This window comes from Eretmochelys imbricata, chromosome 1, assembly GCF_965152235.1.
Source record: "Eretmochelys imbricata isolate rEreImb1 chromosome 1, rEreImb1.hap1, whole genome shotgun sequence".
NCBI classification, from domain to species: Eukaryota; Metazoa; Chordata; order Testudines; family Cheloniidae; genus Eretmochelys; species Eretmochelys imbricata.
In genome coordinates, this window is record NC_135572.1 from 207,752,013 (window position 1) to 207,773,493 (window position 21,481).

The following is a 21,481-nucleotide window of genomic DNA, read 5'->3' on the forward strand; positions in this document are numbered from 1 at the left end:
TATGCATAGGCACTAGAAGGGGGACATGCCGCTGCTTCTGGGAGCCACGGCACGTGCAGAACGGGGCAAGCCCCCGGCCCTGCTCCCCAGCTGGAGTACTTGAGCAGGGCAAGCCCCGGACCCAGCTCAAGGGCCGGATTAAAATGTCTGAAGGGCTGGATGCGACCCCCGGGCCGTAGTTTGCCCACCCCTGTACTAGCGTCACTGAGGCCCACAAGCTCCTTTGTTCTACCATTACGGGAGGCACACTAGCACCAGGTCCATGGTGACTGCCTACTCTGTGCTAAATCTATTGGAGAGAGACCATCTGAATACAACTAATGGAAGAACGCCACAGGCCAATTCCTACTTCAGAATTAAAAAACAAAACTCATTTAAGTTAATCTTTTACAAATTGCTGACTTGGGTGGGTTTTTCAATGTTGCTTTTTTAAAAAATAATCAAAAATTATACAGATATACATATATGAAATGACAGCTTATAAAACCCAGAGACATGAGGTTTTTCCACAGTGAGCCTTCAAACACTTTAATCTCTTGAGGTATCATTACCCTCCCACCTGTTAAAAAGGGCAAAAGTAAGTACAACAGTCAATCTAATCAACATACTGTACCTTGGCTTCCAACTGGTTGGCAAAAAAGGGAGGGTTGCACATGCAAAAATCATAAATGATCTCAGATTCCTCTTTTAGTGCATCCATTAGAAGGGTCTTCTGTGGCACTTTAACCACTAGCAGAAAAAGGAGGATATTTATTGATAAGGAATTAAAATTAACTCTAGTGTTACATAAGTATTTTTAACACTTCCTTTAGAATATAATTAACATATTATACAACCAATTTATCAACATACTACACTGCAAACCAACTTTGGATTCATCTAACAAAAGAAAACGCATATAAACAGCTTTTCTTATAACCAATATCATAGAATTAGAAGCGTTATTTTCAGAGCAATAGCAGGTGCTCCATAGTTACAGCTGAAATTGAATTTTCATTATAAATCTTATTTTGGCCCCTCAGAAAGCCATGGAGCTGCAGCTAGCAAGAGATGTCAAGAGTAACAAGAAGGGTTTCTTCAGGTATATTGGCAACAAGAAGAAAGCCAAGGAAAGTGTGGGTCCCTTACTGAATGAGGGAGGCAACCTAGTGACAGAGGATGTGGAAAAAGCTAATGTACTCAATGCTTTTTTTGCCTCTGTCTTCACTAACAAGGTCAGCTCCCAGACTGCTGCGCTGGGCATCACAACATGGGGAAGAGATGGCCAGCCCTCTGTGGAGAAAGAGGTGGTTAGGGACTATTTAGAAAAGCTGGACGTGCACAAGTCCATGGGGCCGGACTAGTTGCAGCCGAGAGTGCTAAAGGAATTGGCGGCTGTGATTGCAGAGCCATTGGCCATTATCTTTGAAAACTCGTGGCGAACGGGGGAAGTCCCGGATGACTGGAAAAAGGCTAATGTAGTGCCAATCTTTAAAAAAGGGAAAAAGGAGGATCCTGGGAACTACAGGCCAGTCAGCCTTACCTCAGTCCCCGGAAAAATCATGGAGCAGGTCCTCAGAGAATCAATCCTGAAGCACTTACATGAGAGGAAAGTGATCAGGAACAGTCAGCATGGATTCACCAAGGGAAGGTCATGCCTGACTAATCTAAATCGCCATCTATGATGAGATTACTGGTTCTGTGGATGAAGGGAAAGCAGTGGATGTATTGTTTCTTGACTTTAGCAAAGCTTTTGACATGGTCTCCCACAGTATTCTTGTCAGCAAGTTAAAGGAGTATGGGCTGGATGAATGCACTATAAGGTGGGTAGAAAATTGGCTAGATTGTGAGGCTCAACGGGTAGTGATCAATGGCTCCATGTCTAGTTGGCAGCTGGTGTCAAGTGGAGTGCCCCAGGGGTTGGTCCTGGGGCCGGTTTTGTTCAATATCTTCATAAATGATCTGGAGGATGGTGTGGATTGCACCCTCAGCAAATTTGCGGATGATACTAAACTAGAAGGAGTGGTAGATACGCTGGAGGGCAGGGATAGGATACAGAGGGACCTAGACAAATTGGAGGATTGGGCCAAAAGAAATCTGATGAGGTTCAATAAGGATAAGTGCAGCGTCCTGCACTTAGGATGGAAGAACCCAATGCATAGCTACAGACTAGGGACCGAACGGCTAGGCAGCAGTTCTGCAGAAAAGGACCTGGGGTGACAGCGGACGAGAAGCTGGATATGAGTCAGCAGCGTGCCCTTGTTGCCAAGAAGGCCAATGGCATTTTGGGATGTATAAGTAGGGGCATAGCGAGCAGATCGAGGGACGTGATCGTTCCCCTCTAATCGACATTGGTGAGGCCTCATCTGGAGTACTGTGTCCAGTTTTGGGCCCCACACTACAAGAAGGATGTGGATAAATTGGAGAGAGTCCAGCGAAGGGCAACAAAAATGATTAGGGGTCTGGAACACATGACTTATGAGGAGAGGCTGAGGGAACTGGGATTGTTTAGTCTGCAGAAGAGAAGAATGAGGGGAGATTTGATAGCTGCTTTCAACTACCTGAGAGGTAGTTCCAGAGAGGATGGTTCCAGACTATTCTCAGTGGTAGAAGAGGACAGGACAAGGAGTAATGGTCTCAAGTTGCAGTGAGGGAGGTTTAGGTTGGATATTAGGAAAAACTTTCACTAGGAGGGTGGAGAAACACTGGAATGCGTTACCTAGGGAGGTGGTAGAATCTCCTTCCTTAGAAGTTTTTAAGGTCAGGCTTGACAAAGCCCTGGCTGGGATGATTTAATTGGGGAATGGTCCTGCTTTGAGCAGGGGGTTGGGCTAGGTGACCTCCTGAGGTCCCTTCCAACCCTGATATTCTATGTCTCAAAACTGATAGTCTAGGTCTGAAGCAGAGAGAGTTTTTCTAATAAATTTGAAGTCAACTGTATGTGGAGTTCCAGAATTATTACACCCTAAAAATAGATCTTCACAGTTGAAGTTTTAATTTTCTTCCATTTTATTTTTAATAACGGGAAGAAGGGATAGAGAGAACTTAGTTTACCAGATTCCTCCAGATCTTAGACCCATACAAAAAGGGAAATCCATATACAAAAAGGAGGGGGCATCTGAAGGAGTGCAGGGCAGAGGCTGTACAAATTGATTTGGGGACAGCATTCCACACGTATGGGGCAGCATGAATTCTGTCATGTTCATATCAAATGTTACCTATCAGTGTTTTGTGCATGCATCTGCAACCTTAACTTCATTTCAAAGATTTCTGTATGAGATTATCATAAATATTCAGAAATCTGATTAGTCATATGCATCAAAAATCTAGAACTGTCCAGGCTGGTTTATAAGAGTGAATTGGGTTTTTTGTTAAGTTTTTGGACCAATTGTGGCTGTTTGATTTCAATGGGGATGGTCTAGCAACATGTGGTTACTCTTTGCTACACCAAAATCAGGGTAGCATATATTTGCAGGACTGTAAATCCTCATTAGCCACTGAACAAGGCAAAGATACATCATTATATCTGTTTTAAAACAGGAGAAGTGGAAACATCACAAGGGAACGAAAGCTAATGAATGATTATTATATGGTACCTTTTATAAGATCAGATAAATTATTCTGTTCCACATTTTTCTTTGCATAATTGAAGCACATATCATCCACTTCTGTTGCTAGGAAATACCAGCCATTCAAAGTAGCTCCAAGTAATGGATAGATACAAGATGCCCCTGTACCTGCAGCAAATAAAAAAAAGCCTAGATTAGCAAAAAAAGTAAAGCGTCAGATTTAATTTAATAAATAATCACACGGTGTATGGTGTGCATTATTTTATTGTTACTCACAGCAATAAATTTCAGTATTAAAAACTAATCAACATTTTACCCAACAACAAGTAGATACCCCTGTATTTTCTAATTAAAAAAACAGAACATTTTCAAAACCAATTTATTTTGCAAAACATTTCACTTATTCCAGGACTAACGTGGTAAATCAGAGACTGAATATTTTCCTTCAGCAGGTTTTTTGTTTGTTTTTTTTAAAACAGGAGTGAGTAACTAATTCAGACACTAGTGACCAAGTATATTTCTACTTATTCGGAAGACTTAGAGAAATTACAAAAATATTTATCTTCTGCATTTCTTCAATCTACACTGATTACTTCGCTTTAGTGACTGTATGACTGCACCAATTATGAGAAGAGGAACTGTTTTTCCTTCAGACTTGGTTATTTCTTAATGTTTAAAGTTTTAACTAAAAAGTTGATTCCCAAGATAAACTACACAAAGAATAAAAGCCAGATACATAGTTTCTGATAGGGAAGAGAAATACGTTACACAGCACATTATGGTGACCATAAAGTGACTCATCACTGTACAAGCGATGGAAACCCTAGATTACGAAGAATTACTGAAAACATGCAGAGACTAGTTTGTGGCAAAAGACTGACTGTGCCCTCAAACCATTGCTTAAGAGTGACCAAAACACAAGATACGAGAAAAAAAGAAAAAATGCCTCTTACAGCTACCAGATTCTCATAAAGAACTGTAATTGGTAGATGTATTAAAAGAATGACACCAGAATGAGAGAGAGAGAGAGAGATTATACTTTTTCATCTGCTAGTAAAGTCCTACTCCAATATAGATTTTTTTTAGAAACACACAACAGTAACGTTGGAGATGCCATATTTTTTAATCACACCCTTATCTGATCATCAGTAGTTTTGGGTTTCTGACATAAACAAAGCACTGAATGTTCTACAACAAGATAAAAAATGTAACATTTATATAGGATTATTTCCAAAACAACACAGGGAAAGTAACTGCAACTACTCTGGAAAGCGGGTAAGATAATACTGCAAGGTAAGTACCTCAAGAGAAGCAGCGCGGGCCAAGGGATGTGCTGGCCACCCTTCTCGCAGCCCCCATTGGCCTGGAGCGGCGAACCATGGCCAGTGGGAGACACAATCAGCCGAACTTGCAGATGCAGCAGGTAAACAAACTGGTCCGACCTCCAGGGGCTTTCCCTGAACAAGCGGTGGACCAGCTTTGAGAACCACTGGTCTAGAAGATACCAGAGATGCTTAGTTTTGCAGTTCTCAAACTGTGGATTTATGTCTCCAGAGAGGACATGCTTATTAACAGCAAAAATGTTTTAAAATATATAGAGATGAGAAATGACAGACCTCCACCCTGTTGTCACTCTGCAAATTTGTGTATACAGAGTCAATCCCTTACCTCTCTCTAAAAGTGCAAAGTTTCAAAAAGTTCAATGATGGTTGAGGGCGAAATAGATCTGGACAAGGAGAAAAAGTCTGGAGATAAAATGTGAGAAGGGAGGGACAGGCAGTAGAAACAAAAGTGAAACCGTTTGAGCAGCATATTCCAGAAGTCTTGAGGTCTTTCTGAGTGTAGCCTTCATTGATTTGAGATCTACCATGCCATTCTCTCACTAGAAGGGAAAACCTATAATGGCAGCAGGCCATAAAAGAGACCCAGTTTCGGAATATTTTAATGTACTTCCTCTACCTGTAGGTAAGACAGGCACGCATCCAAAATGCAAACAGTGCAACAAAGAAATGCAAGGCCTGGTTGCCAGAATGAATCAACACCATGAGAAGTGCTCCTTCACAGGAGGAAGCAAAGTGGAAGATGATGAAAGGAACATTTCTGAACATGCAGGATCTTCAGGTTGGTAAACTTTTTTATTTCATACTTCTCTCTTAAGGACTGCCTGTCTTCCTTCGGGACTATTCTTGAATTCTCATGTTTGAGCAAAAAAATAGTTGTTACTTTATGGTACTATCATTTTAGATGCAGTTGTGATAAAAAATAAATAGCTGAAATAGGCAGATCTTCCTTTTACAATTTCACCTTTAAAATAGTACTGAGTGTCAGTGAATGCAATGAGTAATACTAAATGAGCAGTATGGTATTAAATAACTGCATTGACTTATTTTGTTTAGGAGAATCCATCCTCAACATACAGGATTCTGAAGACTATCCACCTTCAAGATCACCCTCATTTTCTATAGTTTCAGAGTTATCTGCCAATGATAGTATTTCAGTCACATCATGTATGTCACATAGCCACAGTATAGCACCTGTATCAAAAAGAAAAAAAACCTCCATCATCCAGAAACCACCATAGATCAGTTTGTGATAAGAACCAGCAGATTACAAAAAGAGGCAATTGATGAAAAAATTGCACCGTTTGTTTATGCAACATACTCTCCTTTCTGTATGATTGAGAACCCACACTTCATTAACACGGTTCAGTCATGAAGGCTAGGATACAGTCCACCCTACAGAGCAGATGTCATAGGCAAATTGCTGGATAAAGTGTATGAAAGAAATTGAGCAGTGTGCAAAAGGTCTAGAGGGTAAAATTGTTAACCTGAGTCTTGATGGGTGAAGCAATGTTCACAATGATCCTGCCGTATGTGCTTGTGTGACACAGAAGGGAATGTCTTCCCTACAGAAACAATTGATACATCAGGAAACGCACACGCAGTAGAATATTTACAAGTAGCAGCAAAAGCTAGAACTGTGGAAAAAAATTCAAATGTCTAGTACACAGTTTGGTCACAGACAATACTACAAATGTACCCAAGACGAGAAGAAGTTATTTAGAAGAGAGTCCCAAGCTAATAACATGCAGTTGCTCATTTGATGCATCTCCTAGCCAAAGACTTCAGTGTTCCACAAATAAAGGCTAATGTTCTTGAAATTGCAAAATGCTTCTGTAACAACCACTTTGCAGCAGCTATTCTGAAAAGTGTGGGAAGAACCAAGCTAACGCTCCCACAAGACACGGGACGGAACTCAGTAGTGGACTGTTTTGAGCACTATATCAAGAACTGGCCCAAATCTGATGACAGTTTGTGAATAAAATCATGAAAAAACAGATGGCACTGTCACAGCCAAAGTTCTCAACATTGGGCTTAAGAGAAATGTCGAACACATGCTGAGTACCCTGAAGCCTATTTCTGTAGCCTTGAACAAAACGCAGGGAAATTGCTGTTTTATTGCTGATGCTGTTGAAATTTGGAAGGAACTCAGTGAGATCTTAAAAAAGAGAAATATGGAATGACAGAGTTACATTACAAGCATTATCTGTGACGTTATTGACATGAACTGTGATCCTATAGATCATTGTTGCACCCAAGGTCCTATAGTTGCACCAAATCTTGTACAAAGGTGGTCAAGTAAGGTGTCTATGAAAAGGTTGTAATTTGCTGGTTATGATTATGCTGTGTGTATCATTTTTGTATCTGAAGTTATAATATTGGCTATGTACTTGTATCTCAATGTGTTTGATTCTAAAGTAGCATCAGTGAAGCATTTGGTCAGCTTCTTGAGAAAGGACTATTCTGAGGAAGTGCCCAATCAAGAAACAACTTAACTGACAATGGACCTTGGGAGACTCCAATCCACATGTGAGGAGCCTTCCTGGGAATGTTCAAGGTAGCATGTGAGTGATGGCTGCTCTACCTGTAAAGAAATGAGTCATGCATTGACATGTGACTTGCCCATGTGACTCCAAACTCCATCTTGCTGCTGTGATTTTCGACAGTAAGAACAAAGGGGTGTCCTTCTAGATGGCAGAGGATACAAAAGGCCCCGGAATCCTCTCCATTTTGTCTTCAATCCTGCTTCTGACCACTGGAGGAACTTTGCTAAAAACTGAAGCTCTGAACAAAGGACTGAATGACCCATCCAAATCTGTAGATGTATTCCAGAGACTTGATTTGAGCCTCCAGTTTATTCCACCACTGCTATAAGCCTGAACCAAGAACTTTGCAAAGGTTATATGTACTTGAATCCATTTAACCAATTTTAACTCTCATCTATATTTCTTTCTATGAATAAACCTTTAGATTCTAAAGGACTGGCAACAGCGTGATTTGTGGGGAAGATCTGACTTGTATATTGACCTGGGTCTGGGGCTTGGTCCTTTGGGATCGGAAGAACCTTTTTTCTTTTACTAGGGTATTGGTTTTCATAACCATTCATCCCCATAATGAATGGCATTGGTGGTGATACTGGGAGTATCTGAGGGAACTGCTCGTATGACTTCCGGTTAGCCAGTGGGGTAAAACCGAAGTCCTCTCTGTTTGGCTGGTTTGGTGTGCCTTAGTAGTGAAGGACCCCCAGCCTTGGGCTGTGACAGCCCTGCTCTAAGCAATTTGTCCTGAATGGATACTCTCAGTAGTGTCCCGCCAGAGACTGCTTTGTTACGCTATCTCCAGCTCATTTTCTTGCAAATATGTTGTGAAGAATAAGTATTAAAGTTATAACAACCAACAAGAATGCACTTGTATATAGAAATCCATGATTAAATAGAGTCTTCCTGACTAGTAATTTAAATCAGTTTGATTTAAACCAAATCAATGCTGACAAATACAAAATAAAGTCAATAAATTGTGGAAAAAGAAACATTAATTTAGACAAGACAACACAGTAACTAGTAAATGCCAGGAGAGCATTGAATTCACTGTTAAGAGAAAGTGAAGTGGATACTGAAATTACTAAATAGAAACCTTGAGAAAAGCATGAATTTTAGCCTTCTTTCAAAGATGAAATGCTAAGAGACAAGATATGAATCAAATAATGTTGGACAGATATCCAGAGACCCCATATACTTTTCTCAATTTGGTAATGTGCTTCCACCAGCGCAGGACTACTTTCAAAAAAAAGAATTCTTCCAAAGTATAAAGGAAAGATTTAACTAATAACAAAACCAAGAAGGAGTACAGATGCTAAACTATAACAAAATGTACCTGTCCAGACAGATTTTAAAATATTTGTATAGAACCTTTAAAAACAATAACAAGAAAATCTTTAACTGATTGGATTAAGCAGTAGATAAATCAGTAGAGAACAAAAAGGTTTTACTGCTGGAAGACATCTCACAAATAATTTAGGGAAAGATGTTTTGTACGTTTGATCTCTGTAGATACAGAAAGTCTGAAGAGATATCAACGTGCGATTTTACTAGTATTTTCCTTGACTTCTCTTTAAATCCCCTTTGTAATTTAGCACCAAAAAGGGCTCTGAATTGAAAAGTCATTTGACATTAAAGAAAGCAAATGAGACCCGCGTGAGAGGGGAGGGCTCCTGCCTCATACTGAGAAAGGGGGACAATCAACGAGTTATCTCAAGTGCCTATACACAAATGCAAGAAGCCTGGGAAACAAGCAGGGAGAACTGGAAGTCCTGGCACAGTCAAGGAATTATGATGTGATTGGAATAACAGAGACTTGGTGGGACAACTCACATGACTGGAGTACTGTCATGGATGGATATAAACTGTTCAGGAAGGACAAGCCGGGCAGAAAAGGTGGGGGAGTTGCATTGTATGTAAAGGAGCAGTATGACTGCTCAGAGCTTCAGTATGAAACTGCAGAAAAACCTGAGAGTCTCTGGATTAAGTTTAGAAGCATGAGCAAAAAGGGTGATGTCATGGTGGGAGTCTGCTATAGACTACCAGACCAGGGGGGATGAGGCTTTCTTCTGGCAACCAATGGAAGTTACTAGATCGCAGGCCCTGGTTCTCATGGGAGACTTCAATCACCCTGATATCTGCTGGGAGAGCAATACAGTGGTGCACAGACAATCCAGGAAGTTTCTGGAAAGTGTAGGGGGACAATTTCCTGGTGCAAGTGCTGGAGGAACTAACTAGGGGCGGAGCTCTTCTTGACCTGCTGCTCACAAACCAGGAAGAATTAGTAGGGGAAGCAAAAGTGGATGGAAACCTAAGAGGCAGTGACCATGAGATAGTCGAGTTCAGGATCCTGACACAGGGAAGAAAGGAGAGCAACAAAATATGGACCCTGGACTTCAGAAAAGCAGACTTTGACTCTCTCAGGGAACTGATGGACAGGATCCCCTGGGAGAACAACATGAGGTGGAAAGGAGTCCAGGAGAGCTGGCTGTATTTTAAAGAATCCTTATTGAGGTTACAGGGACAAACCATCCCGATGTGTAGAAAGAATAGTAAATATGGCAGGCGACTAGCTTGGCTTAACAGTGAAATCCTTGCTGATCTTGAACACAAAAAAGAAGCTTACAAGAAGTGGAAGATTGGACAAATGACCAGGGATGAGTACAAAAATATTGCTCGGGCATGCAGGAGTGAAATCAGAAAGCCAAATCACACCTGGAGTTGCAGCTAGCAAGAGATGTTAAGAGTAACAAGAAGGGTTTCCGCAGGTATGTTAGCAACAAGAAGAAAGTCAAGGAAAGTGTGGGCCCCTTACTGAATGAGGGAGGCAACCTAGTGACAGAGGATGTGGAAAAAGCTAATGCACTCAATGCTTTTTTTGCTTCTGTCTTCATGAACAAGGTCAGCTCCCAGACTACCGCACTGGGCAGCACAGCATGGGAGGAGGTGGCCAGCCCTCTGTGGAGAAAGAAGTGGTTCGGGACTATTTAGAAAAGCTGGACGAGCACAAGTCCATGGGGCCAGATGCGCTGCATCCGAGAGTGCTCAAGGAGTTGGCGGATGTGATTGCAGAGCCATTGGCCGTTCTCTTTGAAAACTCATGGCAATCGGGGGAAGTCCCGGACGACTGGAAAAAGGCTAATGTAGTGCCCATCTTTAAATAAGGGAAGGAGGAGGATTCGGGGAACTACAGGCCAGTCAGCCTCACCTCAGTGCCAGGAAAAATCACGGAGCAGGTCCTCAAGGAATCAATTCTGAAGCACTTAGAGGAGAGGAAAGTGATCAGGAACAGTCAGCATGGATTCACCAAGGGCAAGTCATGCCTGACTAATCTAATTGCCTTCTATGAAGGGATAACTGGCTCTATGGATGAGGGGAAAGCAGTGGACGTGTTGTTCCTGGACTTTAGCAAAGCTTTTGACACAGTCTCCAACAGTATTCTTGCCAGCAAGTTAAAGAAGTATGAGCTAGATGAATGGATGATAAGGTGGACAGAAAGTTGGCTAGATTGTCGGGCTCAATGGGTAGTGATCAATGGCTCCATGTCTAGTTGGCAGCCAGTATCAAGTGGAGTGCCCCAAGGGTCGGTCCTGGGGCCGGTTTTGTTCAATATCTTCATAAATGATCTGGAGAATGGTGTGGATTGCACTCTCAGCAAGTTTGCAGATGACACTAAACTGGGAGGAGAGGTAGATATGCTAGAGGGTAGGGATAGGATACAGAGGGACCTAGACAAATTAGAGGATTGGGCCAAAAGAAATCTGATGAGGTTCAACAAGGACAAGTGCAGAGTCCTGCGCTTAGGATGGAAGAATCCCCTGCACAACTACAGACTAGGGACCGAATGGCTCGGCAGCAGTTCTGCAGAAAAGGATCTAGGGGTTACAGTGGACAAGAAGCTGGATATGAGTCAACAGTGTGCCGTTGTTTTGGGATGTTTAAGTACAGGCATTGCCAGCAGATAAAGGGACATGATTGTTCCCCTCTATTTGACATTGGTGAGGCCTCATCTGGAGTACTGTGTCCAGTTTTGGGCCCCACACTACAAGAAGGATGTGGAGAAATTGGAGAGAGTCCAGCGGAGGGCAACAAAAATGATTAGCGGACTGGAAAACATGACTTAGGAGGAGAGGCTGAGGGAACTGGGATTGTTTAGTCTGCGGAAGAGAAGAATGAGGGGGGATTTGATAGCTGCTTTCAACTATCTGAAAGGGGGTTCCAAAGAGGATGGATCTTGACTGTTTTCAGTGGTAGAAGATGACAGAACAAGGAGTAATGGTTTCAAGTTGCAGTGGGGGAGGTTTAGGCTGGATATTAGGAAAAACTTTTTCACTAGGAGGATGGTAAAACACTGGAATGCATTACCTAGGGACGTGGTGGAATCTCCTTCCTCAGAAGTTAAGGTCAGGCTTGATGAAGCCCTGGCTGGGATGATTTAATTGGGGATTGGTCCTGCTTTGAGCAGGGGGTTGGACTAGATGACCTCCTGAGGTCCCTTCCAACCCTTGTATTCTATGATTCCATGACCCAGCTACCTAAAATAATACAAGTAGAAGTGAGAATCTGGATTCAAAAAGAGTAGATTGATCAAAAAGCAACACTAAAATTTGTTACTATGCAACATGTAAGGAATCTGATTCACGTGTGCAAAAGCACAATCAATAATAAGAGTAAAGAATAACGTACCACCCTGCACACCTCAACTCAAAGCTAGGAAGCACTGCAATCTAATGTTAAATTACTTGAATTAAAAGTTTTCATTTGATTACACTCACAAACTCAAGAGCAGATCTTTTTCCAATTTATTAACCAACAGCACAATTCAATATAATGAATAATTTAAGTTCAGGAGAGCTCAAGGATAGGAAAGGTGGAAAGTAAAAAGGTGTTGCATGTCAGAACTGAGCTGCATTTATTCACAAGTCTGTGGGAAGAACCTTAGTCCATAAAGGAGCCAACCCCAATAAGGCTAGAGATTGGACAGCCAGTCTCTCATAAGCACAAATACTTTTGTTGTTTGGAACATGTAATTTTTATCCCCCCATATCAATGGATATAAAGCAAGATCTCTTAGTTAATGTCATTTCCAAACTCTTAAACTGAAGAACCAGACAAACCTGGTCAAACAGAAAGTTGTCTAATCCCCAATATATGATACATACCTATGTCAATTCCCCTTCTAAGAGCTTGTTTATCACCATCTTGATGGCCAATTAAATCTTCCACCCAATGGATATAGTTAAGCCTCAAGGGAACAGTAGGAATAAGCCTCTCTAATGGAATATCAATTGTAAGTCCAAAGTCTTCTTTCAAAAGGGTGCACGTCAGAGCTCTCACAGCTTCTGGATCCTTGAAGTTTAGGCTGCAAGGCATAAAATGCAATTAACAGAAAAAAATCCTTGCATTATAGTTGGCACCAAGCACCAATATTTAGTTTTATGCATTACAGTAACAAGTGTCTTGTCAGCATTAATTAAAAGTATCATGAGGATAAAATCATAAACCACATATTCAAAACAAGAAATATCTCCTTAAATGGGATGGTTTTCAAGAAAACTTGTTTCTACACATAAAAACAAAATCCATCAAAAATAATTCAATTCCAGTAACAAAAATCAAGCGGACCACAGAGACTGTTTAGGCAGTATTCCTTAGCATCTGAGAAGGAAAAAGCCTTAAGTGGGTTTGTCCCAGAACCAGCAACCCTCAAAACACACATCCTTTTCTGTACTAACTATTATATTATGAGGGAATTTATTTCTTCAGTTTGTATTTTGAAAAGTTAAACATCTACATAAGGCAAACACTCAAAATTGGGACATGCCAGTAAAACTGAAGCTCTGTCCCTCGTGTAGGGGTATTCTGATTAAGTCTAATCACATACTGTTTTCCCCACAGCATCCCCGGCTCATTCAGGGCTACTAAGTGTGGACGGTGTTCCGGGGATGACCGGCGGTTGGGTAGCAAGGGAGGCTAAGCCCATGTCTACACTTCAGAGCCACAGCTGCAGCAGAATGCCCTTATCGGGTCAGCAACCCCATCTGTCAGAGCTACACTGACCTACACGCTCGCCTGTGGCTGGGGAAGAGGGAGGAGGGGGTGTTTCCCAGCGAGGGAAGGGTTGTTGCCAGGACAGCGACGCTGGAGGCGCGGGTTGGGGGGGGGGCGCCCCCGGCACGGGGACACCAGCCCACAGGCCGCCGGCGCACGGCGATGGCGGGAGAGGGAACGGGGCTCCCCGGGGCTGCCCCATGTGTCCGCGCTGACGCTCAGCTGCCGCCGCGGGGCCCTGGGCAACGGCGGCGGAAAATCCCAGCCCCCAGCGGGCCGCGGCCGCCGAGCCCCGTCAGACCTCCCCGCGCCCCCGGGGACCCACCTAGCCCGGCCGGAGAGGCTGGTCTGCACGTGCTGCCGGAAGGCCGGGTAGCGGGACGCCAGGTAGGCGAAGTCCGGTGGCTTGTCCCGGTAACGGTTTCTCGCGTGCATAGACTTATTCAGCGCCATGGCGGGAGGGGCGGGGCGGCGCGAGGCGAGGCGGCGGCGACTTGGGGGAGGGGGGCGTCGTCACGCGCACGAACAGGGCCGCGGCCCCGCGCGCGCACTGCGAGAGGGGAAGCGAGCGGGCCCGCGAGCCACCGCAGCCTTCCCCCGACAGGCCTCTACTAACTGCACATGCGCCCCCCTCCCATCCTGCATTGCGGACAACCTGCGCCAGCCCTTTGGCTGGGAGCCGTTAAGCCCGTCTCCGAATCCCGCCCCCACGTCGCAGCTCCGCCCCCTGGGGCCGGCTCCTGCTGGGAACGTGACTCCGGGCAGATGGGCGGGGGCGGGGCGCGCGCGCGACGCTAGCTGGGGGAGGAGCGGTCACCGCCTCCCCCTGCCCCCGCGCCCCATGGAAGGCGGGACTCGCGCGGGGGCGGGGGGACTCTGAGGAACTTCCCCGCGGCGGGCGGGGAGCAGGGAGCAGCTGCGGGGGCTTTGGGAGGAAGTAAAACCTCCCCCTCCTGGAGCCCCCACTCCCGGCAGCCGCCGCGGGCAGAGTGACTCGCCTGCTGTTCTCGCGGCTCTGCTCGCCGGAGGCGTCAGTTTAGCTAAATTGGCCCCTCCCGCACATTCCCCCGCCTGCTCCAGAGCCTGAGCGTCAGGCTCTCCTTAGGCAGAGGGGGCCGCGGAGACACGCAGCGCAGGCTCGTCCCGAGGCTCACCGGCGTGATGAGAGCTAGGGCTGGGAAGCCGCTCTGCTCGGCTTTGAAACTGTCCCCACTCGGGGAAGGAGGGCGGCAGGGTGGTCGTTTTAACCTGTAAAGAGGGTTTGTAGGATTCTTAGTGGCTCTGTTGTTTGCTTTCACGTTTGTCTAAAAGGGTGGCAGAGCGGGGGTTTCTCTACGATTCCCGGTGAGATTCCAGATTGTTTTAGTCGCTAGCTCTTACCCTGAGAGGAGATGGAATCATCCACGTGTGCGATAATTGGATATTTGTCCTGCTTTGGCATCGTCATCCGGGCCATCATGGCTGTTACCGTCACCGTCACGTGCTGAGACCTGGTGGCTTACAGTTTTATCACCAGTTATATCTATCTCACGCTTACCTTGAATCACAAAGTCCTCTAGAGCACGGGTTCTCAACTTTTTTCTTGCTGAGGACCCCCCTCAACATGCTATAAAAATAGCAGGGCCCAGTGGTGGGGGAGGGGAACCCTTGGGCATAGGCATAGTTTTACTTCTATTTGCGGGGGCAAGAGCTGGGGGGGCTCGAGCCAGCTCTTCACTGTGGGGTCCAGGGACGGAGTGCCACCTCCATCCTCTGACTAGCTCAGGAGGCAACCCAGCCTGTCTGGGCTGTGGGGGGATGCAACCAAAAAATATAACTCAAAGGGGGGACTCAGTTCAAAAAGTTTGAAAACTGCTCAGGCTGCAGGGAGTGGGTAGCTAGGGGTTACGTGCAGGCAGGGGGGTAACTAGGTACTGTGTATGGGTGCAGGGGGGGGCTCCCAGGGTTGCTCCCAGCTTCAGCCCCCCACTGCTCCTGGCTGGGGGTGGAGGGGCACTGGGGCTCCCAGCTTCAGCCCCACACCTCTCCCGGCTTTGGGGGCTTGAGGGGGTGCTGGCATCGGCCCTGCGTCACTCCTAGCTGGGGTGTCCTGTGCCGCTCCCAGCTGGGGTGGAGGGGCCGCTGGCTTTAGCTCCATGCCACTCCAGGCTGGGGTGAGGGGGTCGCCACCTTTAGCCCCGTGCCGCTCCTAGCTTTGGGGCAGGGGAGGCCGCCGCCTTGAGCACTCGGGCTTGGGGCCAGCTGCTGGGCTCCGCAGACCCCTGTATGAGAACTGCTGCTCTAGGGACATGGCTGTTGATTTTTCATAGAAGGCACTGAGATACAGTGATGGACACCACTATAAAACTCTAGGATTGAACCCACTGATGACGTGAGCATCTTTGGGGCAAGGACCACTTTTTGTGGTGCTAGGCACTGTGCACATACAATGGGGCCCCAATCCTGAGTTTGATTGCTAGACTCTACCACAATACAAAAAATCACCACCACTACTAAGCCTTCTTGTTCCCAATCCTGGGGTGAGGGAAGTAGACAGTATCAACTATGTGCTGAGTAACCCCTGAGATATAACTGCCAGAAAGATTAAACCAGTTAAACTTATGAACAGAGTGAATTTAAACATGAGGTTAAATACAAAACAATTAAAAATAATTAAGAGAGAGAAAAAACACCTAGTATTGCATACTCTTCCTTCTCTTTTGTCAATTTAGAGCAATGGCCTTATTTTTCAGGCCAGGGCCCGATTGTGCTAAAGTGCTGAAAGCAGAGATGGCAAGTGACAGTGTCTGTCCCAAAAAGTTTATAAATTTAAAGCAACAAGACACAATAAGTGGATGAGACAAGTGGGCAAGGGTAGAATGAAATAAAACAAACAAAAGGATATGCACTATTCTTAGCCAATCAGAAATGTGATCACAATTTGCCACTTGTCCAGCCATTATCTGACTGTACTTTCCTGTAAACAATACAGAAGAGATGAGTTCTGAAGAGATGAATTCTGATGGATTCTGACTGAGCACATTGCCCACTTCCCACATAAGTGCATATCAGAGTAGAGAACTGAATTTTGGGGGCTGTCATCACTGGTAGAGGTAAGACAGACATGAACCTTACTGTAAGATATAAGGTCAGATAGGTAGGGAAGAGTTAGACTGTGAAGGGCTTTGAGAGTACAGACCAGACGTTTGAGTCTGATACAGTGGAATAAGGGAAGCACTCAAAATTAGGAAATGCCAGTGCAACTGTAGCTTTGTCCCCAGCATATGTATATTTTGATTAAATCCATTATTCCTTTAAGGCAGGGGTGGGCAAACATTTTGGCCCAAGGGCCACATCTGGGTATGGAAATTGTATGGCAGGCCATGACTGCTCATGAAATTGGGGGTTGGGGTGTGGGCTCCAGCTGGGGGTGCGGGCTCTGGGGTGGGGCCAGAAATGAAGAGTTCAGGGTGTAGGAGGGGGCTCCGGCTGGGGGATGCAGGCTCTGGGATGGGGCTGGGATGAGGGGTTGGGGGTGCAGGAGAGTGCTCCAGGCTGGGACTGAGGGGTTTGGAGGGCAGGATGGGGATCAGGGCTGGGGCGCAGGAGGGGGTCGGGTGCAGGCTTTGGGTGGCACTTACCTCAAGCAGCTCCCAGAAGCAGCAGTATGTCCCCCTTCCGGCTCCTACGTGGAAGTGCGGCTCTGTGTGCTGCCCTGTCCACAGGCACCACCCCTGCAGCTCCCATTGGCCATGGTTCCCGACCAATGGATGCTGCGGGGGTGACACTAGGGGTGAGGGCAGTGTGCTGAACCCCCTTGCTGCCCCTACGTGTAGGAGCTGGAGGGAGGACATGCCGCTGCTTCCGGGAGCCACGGCACACGCGGAGCGGGGCAAGCCCCTGACCCCACTGAAGGGCTGGATGCGGCTCCCGAGCCATAGTTTGCCCACCCCTGCTTTAAGGGAATAATATACAATCCTATTACCTTAAATAGTTATTCAGACACTTCACTTTAAACAGATTGGATTAGATAAAATAGTAAAACAAATTTATTAATTACAAAGAGATAGATTTTAAGTGAGCATAAATAATGAGGCATAAAAGTCAGAAATGGTTACAAGAAAAATAAAGATAAAATGCCTACTAATATCTACTTAAGAAACCAATTTAGTTGCAAAACAAACTTTCTCACCACATGCTCCAGCAAATTATTAACCAAATTTTCAGGTCAGAACCCTGCCCTCAGTGTCCAATAGCTGTTTTATCTGCTCAGGTGCAGAGGATGAGGTGGACAGGAGGAGAGAGAGGGGTGCCTTAGGGTGTTACTCCCCTCTTTTTGTAGTTTTAGTCTCCTTCTTGAAAAACATTTCCAGCTGAGACCCAGGAGACAAAGAGTCTATGTGGAAGGATATTCCCTGATGTTTTTTTTTCACCTGTTTGAACTTCCTTTGTTTTCCCTCCTGCTTGATGACTCTGTTTACTGCTTAAATACAAATTAAAGCAGGCACACATTCATTTGTTTAGGATAGACCTGTTTGCTGACTTCTACTTGGGCAGGGCTGTGGTGTTTGGAACAGGTATTAATGTCATACAGAAAAATCTTATAACTTCACATATGTTTTCACACATATTTTATCAGAATGATACTGAGCAGCAAATTATGAGTTTTCAAATGATAACTTACCAGGCATACCTTGTACAAAGATTATTACAATAGGGTGTAGGGTGTGAATACAGAGGTGTGTTCTGTCACACCCTCTTTCTCAGAGCCTAGCTACAACTTGGACTTCTTGAGATACAGAAGAATTGGCGATGATTAGAAGATGGTGGTCTTTCTGCCTCAGCCTAAAGGAGGGTTGGTATCAATTTACAGTCACAAAGCCCCTACAGTAAGTGCTCTAAAAACTTTTTGTGACAGCTGTGTTGCTTCTTAGGGCACCCAGAACTGTGAGTCACCTTGTCACCACCTGCCTCCAGTATGAGGGGGCCTTGCTTGTGCTGGCTGGGTGTTGGTTCCCTAACATAATCAGCCTGTCAGCAACTCAAGCTCTATCCGCTGAGCTACACCAGCTCTGTCTTTGCCTTGTAGGTTGACAACAGATTCTCCCCCAGACCATGAGCCTATTCAGTGTCCCCCTATGTTATCCAGCCACTGATCACTGGATATCCATAGAAATCTCAGATCCTCTGTTTCCAAAGGAACAATGTACCCCAGTTTCACCTTACACCTTTGCTCCTGTACTATGCATGGAACTTGAGTTCAGTTATTTAAAAAAAAAGAAAGAAAGAAAGAAAGAATAGAGATTAAATTAAAAAGCTGTGTAAGAGATGGGAACATAGGTTATATATAAAACAACATCATAACATGCCTTCTAAAGCCTAACCTTAACTAACAAGTTATCTTCCTATTTTAAGAAGTTTATCCCACCCAAAGTTCTTCAGTGTTTCCAACCAAGCCTGGTTGAAAAGACCCCTTCTCATAAGATGAAGTTTGCTGGCAGCTTGTCCTCACAGATTGAAGAGATCTATAGGGGTTCATCTGCATGCCAGATATAGTTTCAAAAGTTCATTGTCTCACCCCTAAACACAATAACTCCTGCTGCTCTTCCTATTAATCTCCTCTCCTAGAAGATTTCACAATTCTTCATTTGCATTTGGCTGACACATGTGAGTGGATGCCCACTGTGAAGCATACAATGTTCAAAATGCACATGACCAGACAGAAATAAGCATCTTTCCCCCCTCTTGCAGTTACTAAGGAGAATGGGAGATAGGCCAGCAAGGGATCCATTCTCCCAGATAGCCAGCAGCTGTTTGTAACTCCCGGAGCAGTTCAGCCAGTCACAGAACAGCATCATGGCCGAGCGGGATGCTGGAGAAGGCACCTCTGGTGAGTATGCAAGTCCAATTAATATTTGGAGGTCACATATTATTATACTCTGTTTAATTAAAAAAAAATTATGAAGTACAGTATCTATTTGCTTCCCAGTAGCTGCACCAGGTAGGCAGAGAGTGTTCCAGTGTTTACGTGCGGAGATCTACCACACCTCATTTTCTTCTTTTGTTATCAATGGTAGCAGATACTGTAATCAAGAAGAGTAATTAAAGAGAAATTGCTTCTAAAGTTGGCATTTTTCACTTCTCTGACAGTCAACTGAACCATGTAAAATTGCAAATATGAATCAAAAACAGACAGAGCAGGGATAATGTGAAAAAAAAAACCCTTTTATATTGGCTTGAGCAGGCATGAAATGATGCAACTGTAAGTGTTCAGGCCTCTGGAAATACACAGCAGTACAGTTAACTGTATTCAGAAGGATTCTGGAGATACATGGCAGTACAATTATAATTTGTACCATTAATTACTTGTACCTTATTGATTACATTAAGCAGTGACCAATGTATTTTAAAATCTAAATGTTTTATATGATTACCACTTTAGATTTAATTGTTCATGGAATTGCAGTGAATTGACAATTATATATTTATAAATGTTGGAGTCTATGATTTGGTTCGCCCCCCCGCCCCCCCCCCCCCGCTTTTCTGGAATGGTCCATGGCATCAAGAATGGATCAATCATTGGTGTAAGGCATACCTGTGCTTGTCTGTATCACATGTACTAAATGTGATAATGACTTTCACCGTGTGAAACAGCCTTAAGGATGCTCTATGGTACTTTTTAACAGTTCAGAATGTGTTTTTTCTGTTACTTTAATATATTAAGAAATGGTCTTGATGACAACAATATGTGTTTTTCTTCCTGCTTTTAGGGCTTTTGGTTTACTTTGTGTATTTACCTTAACATCATTTGATTTTAACGAATTAAGTGCATGCTTGGTGTAAAATAATCTTGTAAAATTCAAAGATCATAACAGTAGTTGCTTTAAACAATCCTGAAAACTTTCTTTCCCTTATAAACTTTGTTTCCTTGTCTTTGAATATCTATAGTGTCCCTAGAGCAGTTGTTGTTATATAGTTGTATGTTTACAAGTAAAGTTTGGGTTGTAAAAAGGATAAAAATCTTACTAAGGCACTTATGTCCAGCTATGTCAAGTGTCTATACTAAAATGCAGCTCCCACTGATGTAACTCACCCACTACACTGACTTAATCACTCCACCTATGGGAGAGGCGTAGCGCTTAGGTCGATGTAGTTAGATCGATGCAGTGTCAGTATAGATCAGCGATATACAGACGGAGGCTTGCGAGCCACAAGTGGCTCTTTAATGTGTAGCCTGTGGCTCTTTGTAGCACATATTAAAACACTGCGTGATATAATTATTAGCCAATCAGGGTGCTTTTACTGTTATTAACCAATTGTATTTGATAAAATAATAATACTTGGTCAGTCATTTTGCTGTGAGAACTATATATATACTGTATAAATATGAATATATAGTACTATAGTAAATGAAACAATGAATTCACACTACTGTGGCTCTTCCGGGTAATGTTGATTGATCGCTAATTTGGTTCCTGAACTACTGAGGTCTGAGTATCACTGGTGTAGACTCTGTGTTGCTTACACTGACTGTTGCTACTTTTCAGAAGCCATCCCACAATGCCCCACACTGACAGTTAAATTGGGGCAAGCACTCCTGGTGATGACACAAGAAGTGTAGTGTGGACATGTAAAACCGATTCAATTACAACCATGGCTGTACGTTGATGTAACTTAGGTAAACTTAATTTAGTAGTGTAGACTTGGCCTAAGTGAAGTCATTTGGTTAAAGGAACTGGCCCAATTGAGAAGAGTGAGCAGGGCTAGCTAATAGAAGATTGGAACGGATTAGATGATCTGGGTTTTATTGACGCACTGCCTCTGACCTGAGCAATGACAAACAAGTTATTTCACTTCTATGTCACGGGTTTCCCCAACTGTAAATAATAATGATACTGACCTTCTTTGTAAAGCACTTGGAGATCTACAGAAATGTGCTATATGAGAGCACATTATTTTTATTATAGAGCTTTAAATAGAAAGGGGATCTTAACATTAACTATACAGGAACTGCCACTTCACTATA

The 21,481-nt window shown here is 44.2% G+C and overlaps 1 protein-coding gene across 1 annotated transcript in view; it reads right to left on the bottom strand.

The window, feature by feature from the left end:
- Window positions 1-14,063, bottom strand: part of METTL16 (methyltransferase 16, RNA N6-adenosine) — a 31,380-nt gene extending 17,317 nt beyond the window's left edge. Inside the window, exons 1-4 of the mRNA XM_077822950.1 lie at window positions 13,802-14,063; window positions 12,588-12,787; window positions 3,576-3,716; window positions 614-729 (exon numbers count right to left, since the gene is read on the bottom strand). Coding sequence (XP_077679076.1) covers window positions 614-729; window positions 3,576-3,716; window positions 12,588-12,787; window positions 13,802-13,929 — 585 coding nt within the window. The 5' untranslated portion in view covers window positions 13,930-14,063. The remainder of the gene's footprint in view (window positions 1-613; window positions 730-3,575; window positions 3,717-12,587; window positions 12,788-13,801) is intronic.
- Between the last annotated feature and the right edge of the window lie 7,418 nt (window positions 14,064-21,481).